Genomic DNA, 24,270 nt, shown 5'->3' on the forward strand with positions numbered 1-24,270 from the left:
CTTCAAGAGTCCAGTGCGATTTCGTTCAGCAATTCACTTTCAAATTTTTAAAGTGTATAACACTGAAAATCATATCTGATTTTTTTTTTTTTTTAATCTTGAGTCCAGCACAATTCTCAGCCCGGTTCAGGTCTGATTTCCAATGTCCTACACTTTAACAATTTGCACCTGAATGAAGTTGCACTGGACATGGCTTGAAATTGTGCTGAAAACTGGCTCTACGCAATACAGTACACTATATTGCCTGCCTTTACACGCACATGAGCTTTAATGGCATCTCAGTCTAAGTACATAGGGTTCAATATTAAGTTGGCCCACCCTTTGCAGCTATAACCGCTTCAACTCTTCTGGAAAGGTTGTCCACAAGGTTTAGAAGTGTGTCTATGGGAATGTTTGACCATTCCTCCAGAAGCACATTTGTGATGGACGAGAAAGCCTGGCTCACAGTCTCTGCTTTAATTCATTCCAAAGGTGTTCTGTCGGGTTGAGGTCAGGACTCAGTGCAGGTCAGTCAAGTTCCTCCACCCCAAACTCGCTCATTCATGTCTTTATGAACCTTGCTTGTGCACTGGTCCAAATCATTTGGTGGAGGGGGGATTATGGTGTGGGGTTGTTTTTCAGCAGTTGGGCTTTGCGCTTTAATTCCAGTGAATGGAACGCAAGGCGTCAGCATACCAAGACATTTTGGACAATTTCATGCTCCCAACTTTGTGGGAACAGTTTGGGGGATGGCCCCTTCTTGTTTCAACATCAATGCGCACAAAGCAAGGTCCATAAAGACATGGATGAGCAAGTTTGTGGTGGAGGAACTTGTCTGACCTCAACCCAATAGAACACCTTTGGGATGAATTAGAGCAGAGACTGTGAGCCAGGCCTTCTCAGGTCTGACCTCCCAAAAGCGCTTCTGGAAGAATGGTCAAACATTCAAATGGATACACTCCTAAACCTTGTGGACAGCCTTCCCAGAAGAGTTAAAGCTGTTATGGCTGCATACTCGATATTGCACCCTACGGACTAAGACTGAGATGCCATTAAAGTTCATGTGCAGGTGTCCCAATACTTACCAAAAACGTAAATGTTGGGTTTTATTGGGATTATATGTGATAGGCCAGCACAAACTGGCACCCCTTGAAATCCAGCACATTTTGTCATATACAACTAAAAACATAAATTTATTTTATTGGGATTTTATGTGACAGACCAATACAAAGTGGCACATAATTGTGAAGTGGAAGGAAAATGATAAATAGTTTTCAATTAAAAAAAAAAAAAAAAATATGTGGAAATTGTGGCGTGGATTTGTATTCAGCCCCCTTTACGCTGATACTCCTAACTAAAATCTAGTGGAACCAATTGCCTTCAGAAGTCACCTAATTAGTAAATAGAGTCCACCTGTGTGTAATTTAAACTCAGTATAAATACAGCTGTTCTGTGATGCCCTGAAAGGTTTGTTAGAGTACCTTTAGTGAACAGACAGCATCATAAAGCAGTGGTCATCAACCCCGTCCTCAGGGCCCACAAACAGGCCAGGTTTTATGTATTACCTTGGGGGATATGCAGACTAGAATACTGCAATGACTGAGCAGAAAATCATATCACCTGTGATGTATTTCAGTTATCTTGCAAACCTGGTCTGTTAGTGGGCCCAGAGGACAGGGTTGATGACCACGGTCATAAAGGACAAGAAACACACCAGACAGGTCAGATTTAAAGTTGTGGAGAAGTTTAAAGCAGGATTAGGTTATTAAAAAATATATATATACTGTATTTATTAGCGTATAACACTCACTTTTTTACCCTGAAAAAAGAGGGTAAACTATGCCTGCGTGTTATACGCAGGGGGCTGTGGATAGTTTTTTTCCTGAAAGTTTCCTCTTAAAGTTAGGGTGCGTGTTATACACCGATAAATACGGTATATAGAATATTGCGCCAAAAGTAAAAGGTAATAAAAAAGCTGCTAACACAACAAATGGACAATATTGTAACAGAACAGAAGTGATAAAGTGTAGCGCTAAGTGTAGTAAAAGGTGGGATGTCCCCCTCTATAACGTGAAAAAAGTTAATAGTGTATCCGCACTAAACCCATACAATAAATATCATTTATGTGTGTGTATAACGTAAACACTGCTGATCGTGATGGTGAACAGCAAAAAATAACAGTGTAAATAACCAAAAATGACATATAAAACACTGCAAAAAAAGTGAATCAGGTAATCACTGAATAATCACTCAAAATAAAATATATCATTTATAGACACAGTCCAAAGTAGTTTCCGTGACGGCCATCACTAATGAGTGTCCAAAGAGTAGAATGTCCCAAAATAATCTGGAAAGATGATCAGAATCTCTAACTAACTGGTCTCTATATGAGCAGAGTGGTGTGCTATTCAGAAACGTCACCATGGAGTGCCTTCACCTTTGGGTTGGGGGAGAGAAATTAATACCCTTACCCTCCAATATGGATCCAACTCACCCTACAGTGGTGGATCACTTGCGCTTATATCCCAGCCAGGGACCCAAGGGAACTGGAACCGCAGAGTGTCTCCTCTCTTTTCCAACAGCGCCTCCTCCAAGATTGGTGACTCCAAAGCAGGGACCCGATATGGCAGGATCAGATATACAAACCAGAAGAGCTTATCCGGGTATATGTGAAAAAAGGAGAAATCCTCCACATAGTGTAAACCCAACAGGGATTTTTAATAAAATCTAACAACAATCTAAAAATTCACAAAAAAATTTATAAAAATCCAAAAACAACCGGTCCAAATAGCGTGTAGGGACAGCGGGAGCTGGCGTAATATCCAACGTGTTTCGTCTGAGACTCTTCGACTGGGGTGCACGCCAACTCGCTGTCCTCGCGCTTATATAGGAGGAGGGTGAATTGCAAAGAAGATTGGGCAAACACTTCTCCTAGATGTTTAAAGCTGGTAGAGACATCCCCAAAAAGACTTGCAGCTGTTATTGTAGCGAAAGGTGGTTCTACAAAGTATTGACTTGGGGGGGGGGGGCTGAATACAAATGCACGCCCCATTTTTCACATAATTTTTTTGTAAAAAAAATATGTAAAAAACTTTTTATCATTTTCCTTCCACTTCACAATTATGTGCCACTTTGTGTTGGTCTATCACATACATTCTAAATAAAAATACATTTACGTTTTTGATTGTAACATGACAAAATGTGGAAAATTTCAAGAGGTATGGATACTTTTTCAAGGCACTGTATGGATCCATTCTAGGTATCGGTGAGTACTTAAGAATAAGTATCGGTACTCATACTCGGTCTTACAAAACTGGTTTCAGTGCATCCCTAACAGAATGCAATTCAATACAGGAGGGCCCTGCTCGCTTACAATCTAAAATTAAAACATGTGCCACTCAATTGTAAGTGTTCAACACTAGCCGTATGCAAGCATACATCAGATTAGATCATGGCAATATCGCCATCCATTATTAATGTTTTTCCTTTGGATCTTAGTACAGCTCCCTCTCCCAAGCTACACTGTCTCCAACAAGTTATAGGTTTCCCTAGTTGAATCTTCAAACTGTATATGATAAAAACAAACAAGGCTGTAAAAATGCGAGAACCATATTTAAAATGTATTTTATTAAAAAATTACAACTGTACTATATACATGCTAAAGAAATGAATCTCACTAGTCAGAGAGAGTGTATGCAGATACTTGAAACTGCGTTGCTGCTGTCATTGGTTGACACTACTAATCATTTTTTTTTATTATTCATTTGTTCCATTTCTACAGCGCAGTTCAATGGCAGCGAGAGGCAGTTATCACCATCTCCAAGCAGTGACAGACGCAGACAGCTGAGAGCTCCTGGAGGGGGCTTCAAACCGATAAAACACGGAAGCCCTGAACTTTGTGGTATCTTGGGCGAGAGAGTGGATCCAAATGTTGCACTGGAGAAACAAATGTGAGTTTTTAGTATGAAGTGATTTTATTCATTGATGAAGGTGCTCATATAGGATTGTCTTATATTATATGATAAAAACAAACATGTAAAAATGGCAGCACCATGTCTAAAATTATTTTAATTAACTATTACAACTGAATAATTAAACTCTTGCTGAAGAAATGACAAGGTTTCCATTTAGCCCAGGTTCGCACTGAGCTGCGGGAGTTTAGCTGAACTCGCACAATTTCACTCCTGCATGTCAGTCCCGATTTCGGAGATATCTGTGCAGGTTTCTGCACAGATGTCAATGTAAATTGCAGCCCGAAATCGCAGAAAGTAGTACAAAAACTACTTTTTGAAAATCGGTGCAGCGCCGCAGATGCAGCGCCTCAGATGCAGCGTTGCAACGATTAGGACATGCCATTGACGGCAATTGCCGCCGATTTGTCAAATCATATGTCAAATCACTGCAGTTCTCCCATACTTGGTCCGTTTGGTCCAAGTTTCGACAGTCAACGGAGTTTCCAATCTGGGTTAAGGGAAATCCTACCATTGTTTTAGCTATGTTCGAGTGATTATAATTATTGTTTTTGTAATTTCTTCCCCTCCCTTTTTTTTTTATCTCTCCCTTTCTCTTTTTTCTTTTTTTTTTCCTTTTTTCTTTATAAAGAAGATATGCATTGAAGATATGTAAGAATATATATACTGTATTCTGCAAGTAAATGTAGATGGCCTTCATATATATAAATATCTGCTGTGTATAGGGTAAACCCTTGTAATACTTATATAAAATAATAAAATAATATTGTAAATAAATCACTGCAGTGTGAATCAGGGCTAAAACGTCAGTTTATCACTAAACTTTAGGCAAGCAGTTAAGTCCATTTAAAGCGGGGGTTCACCCAAAAAAAAAATTCTAACATTACATTAAGCCCCATTCCGACATTGACTTACGCTGATCTTTTTTTTTTGCCGTACATACCGCTATATCTTTATTTTCTCCTCCGGCTTCCGGGTAGTGAATCCCGCGGGAGTGGGCGTTCCTATGCACAGGTTTATTTATTGACGTATGACATAAGCTTCCCCCCCGGCGCATACGGCCGCGTCACGAGTTGCCAAAAGAAGCCAGACTGCGAGTCGGCTCTATACGGCGCCTGCGCACCGACGTTCGGCAACTCGTGACGCAGCCGTATGCGCCAGGGGGAAGCTTATGTCATACGTCAATCAATTAGCCTGTGCATAGGAACGCCCACTCCCGCGGGATTCACTACCCGGGGGAGAAAATAAAGATACAGTATAACGGTATGTACGGCAAAAAAAAAAAAAAGATCAGCGTACAGTCAATGTTGGAATGGAGCTTAATGTAATGTTAGAATTTTTTTTTTGGGTGAACCCCCGCTTTAAGAAATATTTGCCTGAAGTAAAGCTTGAAAGAATAATTTACACTGAGATTGCCCCCCTGGCTTGCATGTTTCTGGAAACTCTGGTGGTACAATATCCGCAGTAAATTTACCAGTACTACCTCTGAACATTAAGTCTCACTCCTTTTGTTACAACAAATGAAGACGAAGGCCGAATTCATCCAGGCGTGGGCACCCATCCAGCATACAGGAGGCAGTTATATTCATGTCTCCATCTGCTCAGCCTATGGATGTGGATGCAGGCAAATTGGCTGCACAAGCATGTCCAAATTTGACACTTGTGCAAGATCAGGTGCACAGGCCCAAATGCAGACAGTGTTCGGGGCTGTGAAGCTACTACTGCAGGATCTGTCCAGTTTCCGTAGCCTGTCTGCATGCAACTTGGAGTAGCTGCAGATACCAAACCGAATGCCTTTACAGCAGGGTTGCCAACCTCCCACCGCATTTTTTACTGACAAAACATGAAAAATTTACTGTTGGAGCACATTTTTTCCACTGCTGTGGAAGCGTTTGTAATGTAAGTTTATCTGTAATAAGGGGCTGGTTGTAAAATTGGAGAAGGTGCCAATTTTCGAGCTGCAGTAAAATATGGGGCAAAAATGCCCCAGTGGCAGTGATGTCAGTGGGAAGAAGCCTGTCCCAGGGTTCCGGGAGCCATCCTATGTTTGCCAGGTCTGGTCCTGCCCCTGAGAAATTAAAGAAACTCCTATTGAAAACTAACAGTGAATATTTGAACAGTATAGCCATGATATCACAAAGTAATTTTCTTGATTTACACCCAAAAAGTCAACACAGCATGAAATTATCAGTCCCTGACATTTACTGGCTGGTTGTAAAAAAAATCACAGATTTTTACAAACTGTCAGTAAATTTACTGGTGGTTGGCAACCCTGCCTTGCAGTGCAGGTGCCAGTGCCCATCTGAATAAGGCCTTAACCTCCCTGGCGGTATGATTCTTTCAGAAAAAACATGCTGAAAGCGGTACCATTATTTGCAAGGAAATTTGGCGTTTTATATTGTAGGCCTGTAATTCTTAGGAATAACTCACTTAAATCTGACCAAACCAGAGTCTTGTAGGCATCCCGGGTATGACATTTTTTTAAAAACAAAATTTATAAATTATAATATAATAAATAATTATAAATAATTATAACAAATAATAATATAATTCTAATAAAAATTATTCAATAATGTAATCAAATCAAAATCACTGAAATTTGCTCAGTTGCAGAATTGTCGCTGTCATTATTATTATTTTTTTTATGACGAATTTCCCCACAAATCGCTATCGCACAATTCTGCAAGTGATTATAATTTATTATCGCTGTTTTTTAGCTGATCTAAAACCATTTTTGACATAAAGGGACACTTTTGGTTGCTATGGACAATCTACAGTTTTGCAGGGAGAAAAAAAGGTTTTTATTATATAAAATGACATGCATGACACAGGACAGACCACTAGGGACAGGGGGGGTGTGTTTTTTTTACATACAGTACTGTAATCTATAAGATTACAGTATACTGTATGTAAAGTGTTTGTTTACTTTTTTGAATTTGGCGCCGTTCTCCATCCACGTGCGTCGTAACGTCGCAGGGAACGGAGATCGGCGGCACAGGAGGATGCTGTGTGAATCGAGCGAGGTCCCGCTCGCTCACACAGCGCGGTGGCATCGCTGGATCCAGGGACAAGGTAAGTAAACAGTGCCTGTGGATCTAGCGAAGGCAAGCCCGAGTCTGACTCGGGGTTACCGCTCGCAGCAGGAAAATCTAACCCCGAGTCAGACTCGGGAATACCGCCAGGCAGGTTAAAGCCTAAGTTTAGTTATATTTTTTAACTGAAAATTTCAGTCTTCTGCCTCTCCCTTCCATGCCCCTTCAGCGCCAATTTGCAGCTATTGGAAATGTCATAGGTCACCTCAAGAGTGCCAATTGTGCCCAACTTTTACACTCCCCTCCCTCATTCATTCATAGAGGCTGTACTGTAGCTTTCACTCTGTAAATAGAGGAGGGGGCAGGCATATTCCACATACTTGACGAATGCCCATGACGGGTCCATTAGCTGTATTAACTGCTGCAGCACCAGAAGGTTACCACAGGGAGAGGGTGAAGATTTCAATTAAGACAAGGCAAGGGGCACTAATAATGTAACTAATGTCCCTGTTTTTTCTTTTTTTAAATGAACTAAAATTAGGCTATGTTCACCCTACTGCAACATGGCACTTTGCATGTCCGTGATGGACATTCATTCACAAATCATGAAGTTCACAAAATGTCTGTGAATTTACTGACAGTTGTCAAGAGATAATGCTAGGGGGTAATTCAGTTTTACTGTACTTACCCAAAATAGAAGTTTTAAAGGGGACTAACACTTTAATAATAGCATTTTAAACAGTTGGCATGTTTTCTGATTATACACAGCTGTGCATCTATTACGAATAATAAGATGTTCTTTTCATTTCAGATGGTATCATGGAGCAATCAGCCGGACAGATGCAGAGAACTTACTGAGGTTGTGCAAAGAATGCAGTTACCTTGTGCGGAACAGCCAGACAAGCAAACATGACTATTCTTTATCACTAAAGTAAGTCACTGAGCATGTAAATAAGAGTGTACAATGTGTATGTGTCTCTGTCTGTCTATATATGTATCTATTAATAAAAAACTGGTCTCAAAAAGTACACTTAATACGTCCACTGCAGTGGAAGCATTTGTAATGTAAGTGTGTCTGTAATAAGGGGCTGGTTGTGAAATTGGAAAAGGTGCCCATTTTCAAACTGCAGTAAAATATGGGGCAAAAATGCCCCAGTGGCAGTGATGTCAGTGAGAAGAAGCCTGTCCCAAGGTTTGCCAGGTCTGGTCCTGCCCCCATTCTTCTCTTCTGCCCACACCAGTCTGCTGTTAGAAGGAGCATAATCTTCCTTCCATTTATCTTCGACTCTATCCTGCTTCCTGATCTGACCAAAGGGTGCAGTTCTGGTAATCCTCTTGATTAGATGGTTAAGACTGGGCAAAATCTAGCAAGTTCCCAGTTATAATGCTTATTTGTAATTTGTGGAAACCCCTGCAGTAATGAATATGAATCCACGTTTATTCTACATGCCCTGTTCATCTTTCTTTTTTTTTGTGTGTGTGTGTGTGCTTTACTTTCACCCAAATCTTATCGTATTTTCTTTCATTGCTTTTCAAAAAATGTTTTTATATATATTTATTTTGATTTTACATTTTTTTTTTTTTTAAACCTCCCTGGCGGTATGATTCTGTCTGGAATTACGTACCAAAAGCGGTACAATTATTTTGCAAGGAAATTTGGCGTTTTATACTGTAGGCCTGTAATTTTTAGGAATAACTCACTTAAATCTGTCCAAACAAGAGTGTAGTAGGCATCCCGGGTATAATTTTGTTTTTAACCTCCCTGGCGGTATGATTCTGTCAGAAAAAACATGCTAAAAGCGGTACCATTATTTGCAAGGAAATTTGGCGTTTTATATTGTAGGTCTGTAATTTTTAGAAATAACTCACTTAAATCTGACCAAACAAGATTCTAATAGGCATCCCGGGTATGACATTTTTTTAAAAACAAAATTATAAATTATAATATAATAAATAATTATAAATAATTATAACAAATAATAATATAATTATAATAAAAATTATTCAATAATGTAATCAAATCAAAATCACTGAAATTTGCTCAGTTGCAGAATTGTCGCTGTCATTATTTTTTTTTTTTTATGACGAATTTCCCCACAAATCGCTATCGCACAATTCTGCAAGTGATTATAATTTATTATCGCTGTTTTTTAGCTGATCTAAAACTATTTTTGACATAAAGGGACACTTTTGGTTGCTATGGACAATCTACAGTTTGCAGGGAGAAAGAAACGTTTTTATTATATAAAATGACATGCATGACACAGGACAGACCACTAGGGACAAGGGGGGTGTGTTTTTTTTACATACAGTACTGTAATCTATAAGATTACAGTATACTGTATGTAAGGTGTTTGTTTACTTTTTTGAATTTGGCGCCGTTCTCCGTCCCCGTGCGTCGTAACGTCGCAGGGAACGGAGATCGGCGTCACACGGAGGCACTGTGTGAATCGAGCGAGGTCCCACTCGCTCACACAGCGCGGTGGCATCGCTGGATCCAGGGACAAGGTAAGTAACTTTGCCTGTGGATCTAGCGAGGCAAGCCCGAGTCTGACTCGGGGTTACCGCTCGCAGCAGGAAAATCTAACCCCGAGTCAGACTCGGGAATACCGCCAGGCAGGTTAAAACAAAATTATAAATGATAATATAATAAATAATTATAACAAATAATAATATAATTATAATAAAAATTATTCAATAATGTAATCAACTCAAAATCACTGAAATTTGCTCAGTTGCAGAATTGTCGCTGTCATTACTTTTATTTTTTTTATGACGAATTTCCCCACAAATCGCTATCGCACAATTCTGCAAGTGATTATAATTTATTATCGCTGTTTTCTAGCTGCTCTAAAACCATTTTTGACATAAAGGGACACTTTTGGTTGCTATGGACAATCTACAGTTTGCAGGGAGAAAGAAACGTTTTTATTATATAAAATGACATGCATGACACAGGACAGACCACTAGGGACAGGGGGGTGTGTATTTTTTACATACAGTACTGTAATCTATAAGATTACAGTATACTGTATGTATAGTGTTTGTTTACTTTTTTGAATTTGGCGCCGTTCTCCGCCCCCGTGCGTCGTAACGTCGCAGGGAACGGAGATCGGCGGCACACGGGGACACTGTGAATCGAGCGAGGTCCCGCTCGCTCACACAGCGGGGATGCATCGCAGGATCCAGGGACAAGGTAAGTAACTTGTCTGTGGATGCTGCGAGGTAAGCCGCGCCGCTGCACACTCTGCACAGCTACCCCGAGCGTGACTCGGGGATACCGATCTTAGCATTGAAAATCCACCCCGAGTCACGCTCGGGGATACCTCCAGGGAGGTTAATTACAGTGCCTTGAAAAAGTATTCATACCCCTCGAACGTTTCCACATTTTGTCATGTTATAACCAAAAACTTAAATATTTGTTTTGGGATTTTATGTGATAGACCAACACAAAGCAGCACATAATTGTGAAGTGGAAGGATAATGATAAATGGTTTTCAAGATTTTTTTTACAGATAAAGATTTAAAAAGTGTGGCATGCATTTGTATTTAGCCCCCTTTACTCTGATACCCCTAACTATAATCTAGTAGAACCAATTGTCTTCAGAAGGCGCCTAATTAGTAAATAGAGTCCACCTGTGTGTAATTTAATCTCAGTATAAATACAGCTGTTCTGTGAAGCCCTCAGGTTTGTTGGAGAAAGAGAACCTTAGTCAACAAATAGCATCATGAAAGCCAATGAACACACCAGACAGGTCAGGAATAAAGTTGTGGAGAAGTTTAAGCAGGGTTAGGTTATAAAAAATATCCCAAGCTTTGAACATCTCACGGAGCACTGTTCAATCCATTATCCGAAAATGGAAAGAGTATGGCACAACTGCAAACCTACCAAGACGTGGCTATCCACCTAAACTGATAGGCCAGACACGGAGAGCATCAATCAGAGAAGCAGCCAATAGGCCCATGGTTGGGATTGTGAAATTGTGGAAACCATTTATCATTATCCTTCCACATCACAATTATGTGCCACTTTGTGTTGATCTATCACATAAAATCCCAATAAAGTATATTTACTTTTTTGGTTGTAACATGACAAAATTTGGAAAATTTCAGGGGGTATCAAGGCACTGTATATCTGCATCTACATGTTTGTATGAAGCGATTTCCTCAAACATTAACTGTTGGTTATAACTAAGGTCCAAGGGCCAGATTCACAAAAGAGATACGACGGCGTATCTCCTGATACGCCGTCGTATCTCTGTTTTAGGGCCGTTCTAACTATGCGACTGATTCATAGAATCAGTTACGCATAGCTAGCCCTAAGATCCAACAGGTGTAATTGAATTACACCGTCGGATCCTAGGATGCAATACTTCGGCCGCCGCTCGGGGGAGTTTGCGTCGTAAACCAGCGTCGGGTATGCAAATTAGCAGTTACGGCGATCCACGAAGGTTTTTCCCGTCGTTGCGTCATCGCAAGTTTTAGATTCCCGTCGCAAAGATAGGGCTGCTATTAACATGGTGTAAAATTACTCCACCATGTTAAAGTATGCCCGTCTTTCCCGCGTCGCTTTTGAATTTTTTTGTTTTTCCGGCGTAAGTACGTTACGCACGTCGCGATTCTCAACACGTCGACGTGTCGTAATTTCGCGCAAAGCACGTTGGGAAACTTGCGACCGGAGCATGCGCAGTACGTCCGGCGCGGGAGCGCGCCTAATTTAAATGGTACCCGCCCCATTTGAATTGGGCCGCCTTGCGCCGGACGTGTTTTACGATACACCGCCGCAAGTTTCCAGGTAAGTGCTTTGTGGATCGGGCACTTAGACTGAAAACTTGCGGCGGTGTAACGTAAACGGGTTACGTTACGCTGCGCCGCAGGTACGTGAATCTGGCCCCAAGTTTCTCCATCCTCTCCCAGTACTGACACTCGTTCCCTTTTGCTCTGTTTGACAGTGACTTTTGTGGTTGAACTTGATGTTGTGTATAAAATCCTTCAACATCTCTTTCAAGGAAATACGAAGGGCTTCAAGGGAAATGTATGTTATGATAAAAACAAGCAGCAATGAGCTGTTGCGTTCTGCTGTGTATGTGCAACTTTGGCATACTATCCGCTGTGCCCGCCGTGTGCTCAGTGGCATGCACCAGCAGGTAAAATAATGACTGGTCTATTCACGTCATGTTTATGCACTGCAGGCAGATATATTGTGTTCTGTCGAGCTTCAGCAACAGGTTAATGTAGAAGAAAAAGCAGCACATAAGCTCAATCCCATGTTATGATTTTTTTGCTCTGTAATAATTCTCTGAATTCCAATGAAATGACATCACAAACTGCTCTGAGACCTTGCGTCAAGCAATCACCTTTTATAGGTCGCATTGTAAATGTTTTAATTAGTGTAACCAAATAAAGCAGCTGATCCTTTATCTGCTGTAATAACTCCTAGGATTTAGTCCTGACACCTGGATTAGAAGTGAGGCCCAGGTTAATTGCATTGCTCCCTTATGTGTTGTAGTTCAACTGCGGTGCGACCTCTTAATTTAGCTGACAAATCCCTTGAATTATCCCTTACCAAGTTTAAAGAGCGCTTCTTGTGTGAAACCTCCCAGTGGGCTTAAGTTGGCGTTAAATTCATATTTGGAGATTTCCAGACTGTAAAGTATATTGAAACAACTTGATATTTGTGTTGAGGTGATTTCTTTCTTTTATTCCGTGTTACTACTTATTACCTGCTATTGTTGTTTGTACTTTGATTAAAATGATTTTTTGGAAACATAATTGAGGTGAAGAAGTTTTCCATATCATGTGTTTTTTGGTCTTATCTCCCTTGAACTTCTTAGGCCCCTTTCGCACGGGAGATCTGATCAGGTCCGCCTGTCAGTTTTTCAGGCGGACCCAATCGGACCACTGCAGTGTCCTCTGTGGAGTGGCGGATATCAGTGGACACATGTCTGCTGACACCCGCTGCTATCTGGTCCTATCCACCAAAATCAGACAGATGGGGGATCGGATGGAAACGGACAAGCGGTTAATTTCCATCCCATTGCCCTATAGACGAGAGTGGGCTGTGTCCGTGTCTTTTCCGCTATGCAGACCTGTCATCCGCATGCTCAGTGGGGATCAGCAGAGTGATTCCCCGATCATGTTAAAGGTGTTCAAACATAAACCATCATTTCATTCAAGATTACGATTTTCTTGTGATCGTTCAACTTTTTGGAAGCCTCCTACCTTGTTAGGATATATTCTGTAGTGGGTAGAAAAATTAAAGGGGTTGTAAACCGCAGACCTGAAATATGAACAAAACATATCCCTCTATAGTGTGTACTTGTCTCAATCCAGAGCACTAAGTGAGGCCTCGTACACACGACCGAGAAACTCGACGGGTGAAACACATCGAGTTCCTCGTCGAGTTCCTTGTTAGGCTTGTCGAGTAACTCGACAAACTTGCTTTGCGTACACACTGTCAAGACAAAATCTCCTCGTTCTCAAACGCGGTGACATACAACACATACAACGGCAGGGGAAGTTCGATTCCACTGGCTAAACTCTTGGGGCTGCTTTTGCTAATTTCATGTGTTTGCGTGTTAAATAAAAGTTTGGTAAGAGACGATTTGCACTTTTCAGTCTGTTGCAGCTTTAAAAATGTGTTATCTCCATTACAAATGCTACTTTTACTCCCGTCTCATACTTTATTCTGAGCAAGTGCGGGTTTCTTAGCATACAGACGTCTGAGTTTCTCGTTGAAAACCAGCCCGACGAGGATCTCAAAGAGCCAAATCAGACTCCCGTCGAGAAAATAGAGAACTTGCTCTCTTTTTGGCTCGTCGAGGTTCTCGACAGTTTCCTCAACGAAAATGTCCCCCCGACCGGTTTCCTCGGCAAAAAAATATCTCCCAGCAAGGTTCTAGCCGAGAAACTCGGTCGTGTGTACGAGGCCTGACAGTTCTGTCTACTGTCTCGTTCCTCTGCTGTCAGCATGAGTCACTTTTGACAAGTTTTCCGAACACCAATAGAAAAAAGGTGACAAAGGGATCTCCAACACACAGTCTGTGATTGACTGTCTCAGCTCTGTTTCTGGCTCTCGGAGCTCTCCCCGCTGAGCTCTTCAGAGTGTAACGTCAGACCTTTTTTCTGAACGCTCAGACAAGCTTTATTAATTCAGCACTTTGAACGAACGTAGAGAAGGGAAGGCTGCCGATAAACAGGTGCAACCTATGTAGGAGGATTTGTTTAATCTGTGTCTTACCTGAGGCCAGTAACTTCACTAATGCCCTGTACACACGATTTCCTATGAGCTAAAATCTGATGGAATTTTCTGTCAGAATTCCGTTCAAGCTGTCTTCCATCAGTCTTGCACATGTTCCATTTCCAAACTCAAGGAAAAAAATCCTATGGGGCCCACACACTATAGGAATTTCTGATTAAAAAATTCCATCAGACTTTTTTCATCAGAAATTCCTATCGTGACCTGCCTTCCTCTGCTTGGTGATAGCTTCAAAAATCGAAATAGTAAAATACAAAACAAACAAAAAAATGCCAATTAACTGTGAACTCTGAAAGTGGACCTTCCATGCAATAGTTCGGAGCTCACTTTCTTGCATCCAGCTTTGGCACAGGGGTGTCACCTAAGCCTTCTTTTTTTGTTTTTGTATTTTTTAAAACTTTTTTTTTGCCATTTTGTATTTGGGAATTGGAGGGTTGCCGATGCAGTAGATCTTCCATTTTTTGAAGGTCAGCTTTAAATGGTTATACACATGGCAAATTTATAGTGATCTCATTTTTATTACCTTTTATTATGATATATATATTATGATATTTTATATCTAAATAAACAAAAAACTTTTTAGAGAAAATCTCTCCTTGTATGAATATATTCTGACCAACCAAATTGTGCCTAAAAAGTCCAAAAACTAGCCCTCAGTTATCTCCTTTATCATTTATACTAGGACGTGGCACCCTCTTATTTTGTAATATCCACATGCACACTACATGTGAGGATATTCTTACTCCCCTTCTTTCAAATAATTAGTCATAGTTATGACTAAGCACTGAGTGTGCGAAACGCGTCAGTTTTTTTACCCCACTGCTTGCTGTGCTTTGTAGTGCTTTTTTATCCTTTTTACACCAATAAAGGCTACCTTTTTAGGTTTATTTTGGTGTGCGGCTGTCCATGAATTCTTTTCATTGATTTTTTCTCATTATGCCTTTGTCTTACAGTTTTTTTTTGTTTGTTTGTTTGTTTTTTTATTACATTTTTTCAATTCCATTTTTAATAAACTGTATTGAAACTATCATGTATTGCCCAGTTTTGATATGTGATATTACCGTTGACAACATTTGTGGGTGATAGATTGCTTAGTTTATGGTGATTACTTGCAATGTTATGTGCGATTCCTGATAGTAATTGAAATTGACTGAAGGATGGCGCGTATTTTGCCAGCTTTAAACATTAGTAATTGATCATTGGTAGTGACTTTTATAGCTTTTTCTCCTGTTCTTGTACAAAACCATTTACCTAGGGCAGCCAAGGATGGACCATAGCTCCAGACAACAATGCAATCCTTGATATTTATTTCAACATTTATCTTGTAAAAGCTTCTCTCAGTCTTTAAATGGGGTATTCTTGACACTTGTACGGCGTGCACTATTTTCTGAGCTATGCGACTCTTCACTTACATAATTCTGCCATTTAACTTGTGCGTTAAATTGCCTTTAGGTCAAATATTAATATATGCAGTTTGACTGCATTCATAAAGCTGGCAGCTCAAGTAATGTAACTTTTAGATCACCTCAACTGCCAGAAGACAACATGTTTTAAATTCCCCTTTACTGTTTTTTTTTGTATTTATTTTCCTGGGTCAGGAGGAGAAAGTGAAGTGGCGAGCGCACATTGTTAGTCTGAATGACAGGAAAGTTTGTATTGTACAAGAAGTATGGTTTTTGACAGTTTGCCAGTAATAGCCACTTTCTTCTAACGGAATACAAACTAAAGCCTAGGCTGGAAATACTACGATTTTATTCTGTTGGGATTGTTAATATTACTTACTAAATGGGATCTAAAGCTGTAGATCATGATTTATAATTGATAAGGCAAATCTGCATGCGAAAATAGAAATGTGGTAAATGGGATTTTTTTTTTCCCAGCTGCATGAATTAAAACATAAAGAACCTTTCTAGCAGAGCCATATTGCGCAAGAACCTCATAGTTTGCCCTCCACCAGTGGTGACATATTCACACTCGCTGACACCGCTTTGTCATCACCATGGCCATCTTCTATAAAACGTCTTGGCATCTTATTATTTCAGCCATTGGAAGGTCACTGATAATTTAGCATCTGCACATTGTCCTATAACCTGGCTCCACTTTTGTCATCTTACATATACCAGGAGTGTACACTGCACTGCCCATGCTCCATACACCAGTAGTTTACTACCAAAAAATTCTACCCCCTAGCATTTTTTTTTTTTACAGTCCTAAGCTGTTGCTGATGATGATCTTCTATCCTCATGCAAATGCAAATGAATAAATCGTGGAAATTCGGCATAGAGATCATTAGGGGGTTTGAATCGATATCACAATTTTTTAACGATTAATCGCGCAGCACTACACCACAGTTATAACCAGCACACCACACTCACTAGAATGTTTTGCAGAGTAAATTATAGGCAGCACATAAGCATTGTAAGGTCTCCCAGAATGAGCGAGCTAAAATGTTGTCCTGCATCTTTCAATCCATCTCACCCATAGCAGGAGCTTAAAGGGTCACTAAAGGAATTTTTTTTTTTAGCTAAATAGCTTCCTTTACCTTGCTGCAGTCCTGGTTTCATGTCCTCATTGTTCGTTTTTGCTTTCATGTTGCTGTAATTCCTCTCTGTTCTGGACACTTCCTGGTTGCCTGTTTCCTGATCACCACAGTACTGGGAGATTTCTCACGGTGGTCACTAATCAAGGAGGTGTGATTACGGTGTGTAAAACGAAACTGGATTGGTGCTGAGGAGTTTTAGACAAAGTATCACTGCTCTCTATTGGCTGACTGCCCTCTAGTGGCTCTCTGTACATCAGAGAACCAGCAAACAACAGCAAAAACGAAACTACACTGCAGGCACATTATATGATTGTTTTTTTATCTATTTTTAATCATTTTTAAAAGGAATCAGTTAACTATTATGTCTATATGCCCTGTAAACAGTCATTTCAGCTAAAAAATTTTTTTCCTTTAGTGACCCTTTAAGCAGATTTTAGAGGGGCATCTTGAGGGGAAAACAGCCAATTAGTAAGTTGTAAAGTCTCTGTAAAAGATTAAGCATGCCTAATGTTTGAAAACACTCATTATCGCCCAATTGGTCAATAATTTAGGGTGCAGCCTGGCTTTTTCTGTCCAGATTGCAAGGCGGGGGATCCAAAATATTGCAAGAATATATTGTGATCTTTAGCTTTCCCAGGATCCTGCTGTGAGAGTGACATCACCCTTCCCTAGGTGACCGGACCTAAAGATGGGGGTCTAATATAATTAGCTTATACTGGTGATTTATTTTTAGTGTGTGTGTGTGTGTGTGTGTGTGTGTGTGTCTATAGCTAGAATTTTTTTGGCAAGATCTACTTTTAAATATCTTTTTCTGTTTCTCATTCTGGAATTTTCCATATTTAAAACTGAGATGCACCTAGTCTTTGGAGCATATATTTGTATTAATCGCAGAAAATGACCTTTCCTATTCAGCAGTGGTGCATAACCGGATATCTTCACAGCTAAGAGCAGCCAACTCAAGCTGTTTCCTAGAAATTGTTTCTCCACAGCTCACTGTACAAGTAAATCTAGGAAGAACGACAGCCATCTTAGAGACGGTTTTAAGTCTCAGAAAATTAAATTTGAAGGATACGCATCACAATTGAAGTGTACATCAGTTCTAAAATCGGCTTTGGGTCCTTTATAATTTAGTTAATCAAGACCAGATATAAAAAATATATGGCAAATATGTATACATATACAGTATCTCACAAAAGTGAGTACACCCCTCACATTTTTGTAAATATTTTATTGTATCTTTTCATGTGACAACACTGAAGAAATGACACTTTGCTACAATGTAAAGTAGTGAGTGTACAGCTTGTATAACAGTGTACATTTTCTGTCCCCTCAAAATAACTCAACACACAGAAATTAATGTCTAAACCGCTGGCAACAAAAGTGAGTATTCCTTCCTTTTTATTTCATTAACCTTAACATAAATAAACACAGTGGTTATAAATTCTTCCATGTACGTTTCCAGACTCCTATTGAGTTTGCTATTTCCAGAAGTCATAAGAGTAAATCATCCTGCTCATAATTAGTGCCGATTGCTCTGAAAATTGAGTCTAGCTGAGTGCAATAAAACAAGAAAGCTCAGGTCATAATGAGGACATCTGGATGTATGCTCCTGTTTAAAGGAATCGATCAGTTCCATAATTTAAATAAGACTACAACCTTGTGTCGTTAACCACTTGAGACCCGGACCATTATGCAGGTAAAGTACCTGGCCAGTTTTTGTCGCTTTAACTGACAAATGCGCGGTCGTGCGATGTGGCTCCCAAACAAAATTGGCGTCCTTTTTTCCCCACAAAAAGAGCTTTCTTTTGGTGGTATTTGATCAGATCTGCGGTTTTTATTTTTTGCGCTATAAACAAAAATAGAGCGAAATTTTGAAAAAAATCTATATTTTTTACTTTTTGCTATAATAAATATCCCCCAGAAAGATATAAAATAACTATTTTTTTCTCAGTTTAGGCCAATACGTATTCTTCTACATATTTTTGGTAAAAAAAATCGCAATACGAGTTTAACAATTGGTTTCCGCAAAATTTATAGCGTTTACAAAATAAGGGATAGTTTTATGGCATCTTTATAAATATTTTTTTTTTTTACTAATATCAGCTTTTTTTTTTTTTTTTTTTTTTGTGACTGCGACATGTTGGCGGACACATCTGACAATTTTGACACATTTTTGGGACCATTGTCATTTTCACAGCAAAAAAATGCTATAAAAATGCATTGTTTACTGTGAAAATGACAATTGCAGTTTAGGAGTTAACCACTAGGGGGCGCTGTAGGGGTTATGTGTGACCTCATGTGTTTCTAACTGTAGGGGGCGGGGCTGGACGTGTGACATCACTGATCGCCTTTCCTTATATCAGGGAACAGACGATCAATGACATTGCCACTGTGAAGAACGGGGAAGGTGTGTTTACACACACCTCTCCCCGTTCTTCATCTCCTGTGACCGATCGTGGGGCACCGGCGGCGATCGGTCCACGGAGCTTCGGACCGGATCGCGGGCGTGCACCCACGTGACCAACGGCTGGGCACTAAAAGGGGACGTACAGGTACGTGCCTGTGCCCAGCCGTGCCATTCTGCCGACGTAAATGTGCATGAGGCGGTCCTTAAGTGGTTAAAGAGGTTTTTTTTTTGTAGTTCACCTATAGATTTATCCAACCCTGTTTAAAACCACTTGGTAATAGAAGGTAAAGGTTTTACATGATACAGGTACATCTCGTAATATTTTCACTTACAGCAAGCACAGTGACATTTGATTGGGTACATGGCAGGTGTTCTGACCCTTGATGATAAAGCCCTGTTTTGTTTTTGTTTTTTTAAATAACAAACATGTTACACTTACCTGCTCTGTGCAATGGTTTTGCACAGAGCAGCCCGAATCCTCCTTTTCTCTGGTCCCACGCCGGTGCTCCTGGCTCTATCATCCTGCTGGGTGCCCCCATAGGAAGCAACTTGCTTGTTGGATAGGCTTTCAGCAGGAGTCCCACTGCTGCGTCCACTGACACAGACAGCAGGACTCGGCCCACCCCCTACTCTTGTTTCACTGGATTTGATTGACAGCAATGGGAGCCAGTGGCTCCTACTTCTATCAACCTATCCAATGAGGACAGAGACAGCGGTTGGAGCTGCTGGGCTCGTGCTCATTCCTGGAACAAACGGGTTCAAGTAAGAAAAAGGGGGGCATTTGCAGCACAGAATGCATTAGGGGGATTTTTTTTTACAAAGGTCTATTGTTTCTATCTTGCTCTGCATACCGGGTAAAGTGTAACTAAGTAAGGCTGGGTTCACACTACGGTTTTCCCGTCCGTCAGCCGCATACGATTTATATGGAAAACCGTATGCGGCTGAAACGGACGGGAACGTATGGAACCGCACACATGTGCGTTTTCCATTAACATTAATGTTAAAGGAAAACGTATGCGTTTGCCATACTGTTTTAAAAACGACCGCAAAACCGTGGTTGAACACGGTTTTGCGGACGTTTAAAAAACGTTTTGCCAGCAAATCGTACGCACCCGGATGCATCTGAGTGCATACGATTTGCAATGCATTCTCTATCTATGACGGACGGGAAAACCGTAGTGTGAACCCAGCCTAAGAAAAAAAAGGTAATGTATTGCAGCATACCATTCCTTCCATGTGGGGGCTGCATGTGTTTTTGAGGCTTTTTCCCTTTATTTTCACCTGGTGTTCCTGCAAATAATACACTTCCTGTCCTTTCTTGTCTGCACACTTCTCATTTGTATGTATAGAGGGCACGATGGTTGTCGCACATGCTGGAGTTTAAACATTTTCATCTCCATTACATGGTGGATTAATGGAACTGGTAAATTACGCAATGAAGATAAAATTCCTTGTAACTTTTTTTTTTTTAAGCTCACAAAAAGTGACAAAAACGCTGCATTTCTGACAAGCTCAACAGGTACTTTCTGTACTTGCTAAAAATGTTTTTTAGCCTGAAAAGTGAAGACGAATGCAGCCACCACATCTGAATACGATAAGCCATTTTTAAGTTTAGATACACTTTAAGCACAAACTTTTAAGAAGTCAACAATTCACCAAGTTCTAAAAAAGGGATACAGAAGTGTGATAGCCCTGGACAAAAGCACATTTAAAATGAGCAAAGAAAGCACCATTTTTTTATACGAGTTCTATTTATTAATAGCAGTTCTGTAAGGGGCATCAAGTGATGGACAGGAACCTTTAAATAACAAACATACCATACTTACCTCCACTGTGCAGTTCGTTTTGCACAGAGTGGCCCCGATCTTGGTCTTCTGGGGACCCCGAGGGGGTTAGCTTGCGTCGCGCTCCCGTGTGATACAGTTGCGGTCATAGCCACCAAGTGTATCACTCGGCCCTGCCGCTGTGTCATTGATTTGATTGACAGCAGCGGGAGCCAATGGCTGTGCTGCTATCAATCTCCAATGAAGAGCCGCCTCAAGCTGGGGGAAACCATTGCGGGATCATGCCCACGGAGTTTTGTGGCTCGGGTAAGTAAAACGGGGGGGCTGGGGGGCCCGAGAGTGCAAGGTGTTTTTTCACCTTAATGCATAGGATACATTAAGGTGAAAAAACACGAAGCTTTACAACCCCTTTAAGCCTCGTACACACGATCGGAATTTCCTACGGGAATTGTGTGTTGACAGACTGTTGGCTGAAAATCCGACCGTTTGTACGCTCCATCGGACAATTGTTGACAGATTTTCCATGGACAAATTTTGGATGGCAGGCTTTAAAATTTTCTGCTGACAACGGTCTGTTGTTGGATTTTCTGACCGTGTGTACACAAATCCATCAGAAAAAAGTCCAAAGTACAAACACGCATGCTCGAAAGCAATGCTTACCAACCACAACATTAGCAGAAGGTGCCCAAAGGGTGGCGCTACAGAGCTGAATAAAACATGTAGTACGTCACTAGGTTCGTGTTTGTTGGCCGACAATTGTGTGCCATTTGTATGCAAGACAAATTCCTGGCCAACGCCCTTTGGACAAAAGTCCTAATATTTGGCTGCGGAAAATCCGATCGTGTGTACGAGGCTTTAGACAAGTGTAGGTATGCACCAACTCCGTCCCTTATGGAAGCATCCGATCCATCTATGTGGCCTTATCTTTTAAGAGCTAATAAGTTGATATGTTGTGGATACTGTAGAGTCCATTTTGGATTTCACTTGTGTCATAACATCTTTCTTATTACATTTCAAAAATAGTTCTTTGCTGAAATTTGTTAGCTCGCTCTGCAGGGAAATCGTAATCAGATTAGGAGATGTATACCATTTCCATAAAACTTAATTTGCGTGTGCTCATGCTGCTATAATGCTTTTTTAAGAGAACAGATTTCCTTTTCTACATAAGCTTCCAGTCAGCACATTACTTGAATTATTTAAGGAATGCTTTACCATTGCAAGTGTGGTTCCTCGCTAGGGATTCTATAGTTTCACTGCAAATTGCTCTGACCCTAGAGATTTAAGGTAAAGTTCTCTGAAAACCCCACAAGTATATTACTTATCATTTGCCATTGTACTTTCCGAGTTTCTATGTCTTTCTTTTTGATACTTATTCACCTGTTGACAGGCTTAACAAGTAACCTGATTTCTCTTCAGATTTGACAGCCCTCGGAATAGGAAGCTATTTATTTTTCTGTAGGGTTCATTATGGCGGAAACAGCATTTCTTAAATCATGTACTGTATATTCTTTACTTTATGCATGCTTTGGGATACATTGGGGGAGATTTACTAAAACTAGTGCACTCTGGTGAATCTGGTGGAGCTGTGCATAGTAGCCAATCGGCTTCTAACTTCAGCTTGTTCAATTAAGCTTTGACAATAAAACCTGGAAGCTAAATGGTTTCTTTTGCAGAGCTGCCTCTAGTTTTAGTAAATAAGCCCCATTGTTAAAGATCGGAAGATAACCAGTCAAGACAGAGACAATCATTTGTCTTGCATAGGATCAATGGCCCAGATTCACAAAGAGTTACGCCGGCGTATCAGTAGATACGCCGACGTAACTCCGAATCTAAGCCCGTCGTATGTTTAAATGTATTCTCAAACTGAGATACACTTAAACATGCCTAAGATACGACGGCCTGCGCCGTCGTATCTTAGGGTGCAATATTTACGCTGGCCGCTAGGTGGCGCTTCCATTGCAGTCCGCGTAGAATATGCAAATGAGTCGTTACGCCGATTCACGAACGAACGCTTGCCCGTCTCAGTAAATTTTACGCCGTTTCCGTAAGAGATACGCGGCGTAAAGATAAACATGCCCCCTAGGTGGCGTATCCAATGTTAAGTATGGCCGTCATTCCCGCGTCGATCAAGCACTTGCCCGTAAAAATTGTGAATCAAGCACTTGCCCGTAAAACTTGCAGCGGCGTAACGTAAATGTCATACGTTACGCCGCCGCAGTTTTGCGCGAGTCTACGTGAATCTGGCCCAATGTCTTATGAGCTTCTGATGTCACCTAAAGCCTGGTGCACACAATGAGATTACCGGACAAATGATCGTCGTTTTTTGTTTTGTTTTTTTGAATGCTAGTCTCCATATTGAAAATAAAGAAGTTACTAAAGTTAAGAAAATTCTCGTACGGCAGAATAAAAATTCAGAAGTGATGTAATGTATTTCGCTTTATTGTATTTTGAACTAAAACTGCTCTCATTGAACAAAAATCATACGATCTGGTATTGTATGAGAAATATCTTCGAGTTTGCCCCTTTGGATAATTTCGGATGAACTGTTGTGATTGGCTCTCAAAAGCTGTGTGCCAACGATCAGATTCTCATACGATCGCTTTGAAAGCAGTATTTTCCATCTGATTTTCTGATCAGTGTAGTGATTTAGTGAAGTTTTAAAGTTTCATTGTCTCCCATTCCCAACCTCATTACTAATCGACAGCATTCATTTTGGCCATGTCTACTTTGTCTCACTTCAATCATTGTGCTGAATGACTCAATGGGGCATATTTAAAAAAAAAAAAAGTGTATGCAGGGGAGGAAGTGGAAAAGGAGTACTGCTGCTGCAGTAAATGTGAAAAATAGGTAGCGCTGCGCTGTGTGAAATGCAATAGGGAGAATAACTAACACCAATAAACATCTAAAAAGAATAAACACTTGCTGGTGATGATAATGCAAATGACATCAAAATCCAAAATGATGAATAAAAAGTGCTAAAGTGAAACAAAGTTGAAACGTGCGCTGCTATAAGAAATCCCAAAAGCAGCAAAATTACAGTATAAAATATACAACACACATAAGTGATAGTGATGAACTAAAATATTTCATCGGTGTCCATGCAGAAAAAAAAAATCAATCCAAAATAAAGTGCTGGTGCTTGTGCCAACATATTCAAGGTAAAGGTTGTGTAGAAAGGGATTCCAATTTCTTTTATGAGTTAGTGAGGGTGTCCCCTTACCTTACTGCTGTAAGGTTGAAACAGCATGTATAATACAACCAAGCGCGTTTCCTGACGTTTCCAAATGTAGTGTATCC

At 40.5% G+C, this 24,270-nt stretch overlaps 1 protein-coding gene across 1 annotated transcript in view; it reads left to right on the forward strand.

Annotated features, from left to right (window-relative positions):
* The window catches only part of SHB (SH2 domain containing adaptor protein B), a 301,020-nt gene that overhangs the window by 226,705 nt on the left and 50,045 nt on the right, over positions 1 to 24,270 (forward strand). The window contains exons 4-5 of the mRNA XM_040361035.1: positions 3,761 to 3,929; positions 7,794 to 7,913. Coding sequence (XP_040216969.1) covers positions 3,761 to 3,929; positions 7,794 to 7,913 — 289 coding nt within the window. The remainder of the gene's footprint in view (positions 1 to 3,760; positions 3,930 to 7,793; positions 7,914 to 24,270) is intronic.

Source organism: Rana temporaria, chromosome 1 (genome assembly GCF_905171775.1).
Source record: "Rana temporaria chromosome 1, aRanTem1.1, whole genome shotgun sequence".
Classification (NCBI taxonomy): Eukaryota; Metazoa; Chordata; class Amphibia; order Anura; family Ranidae; genus Rana; species Rana temporaria.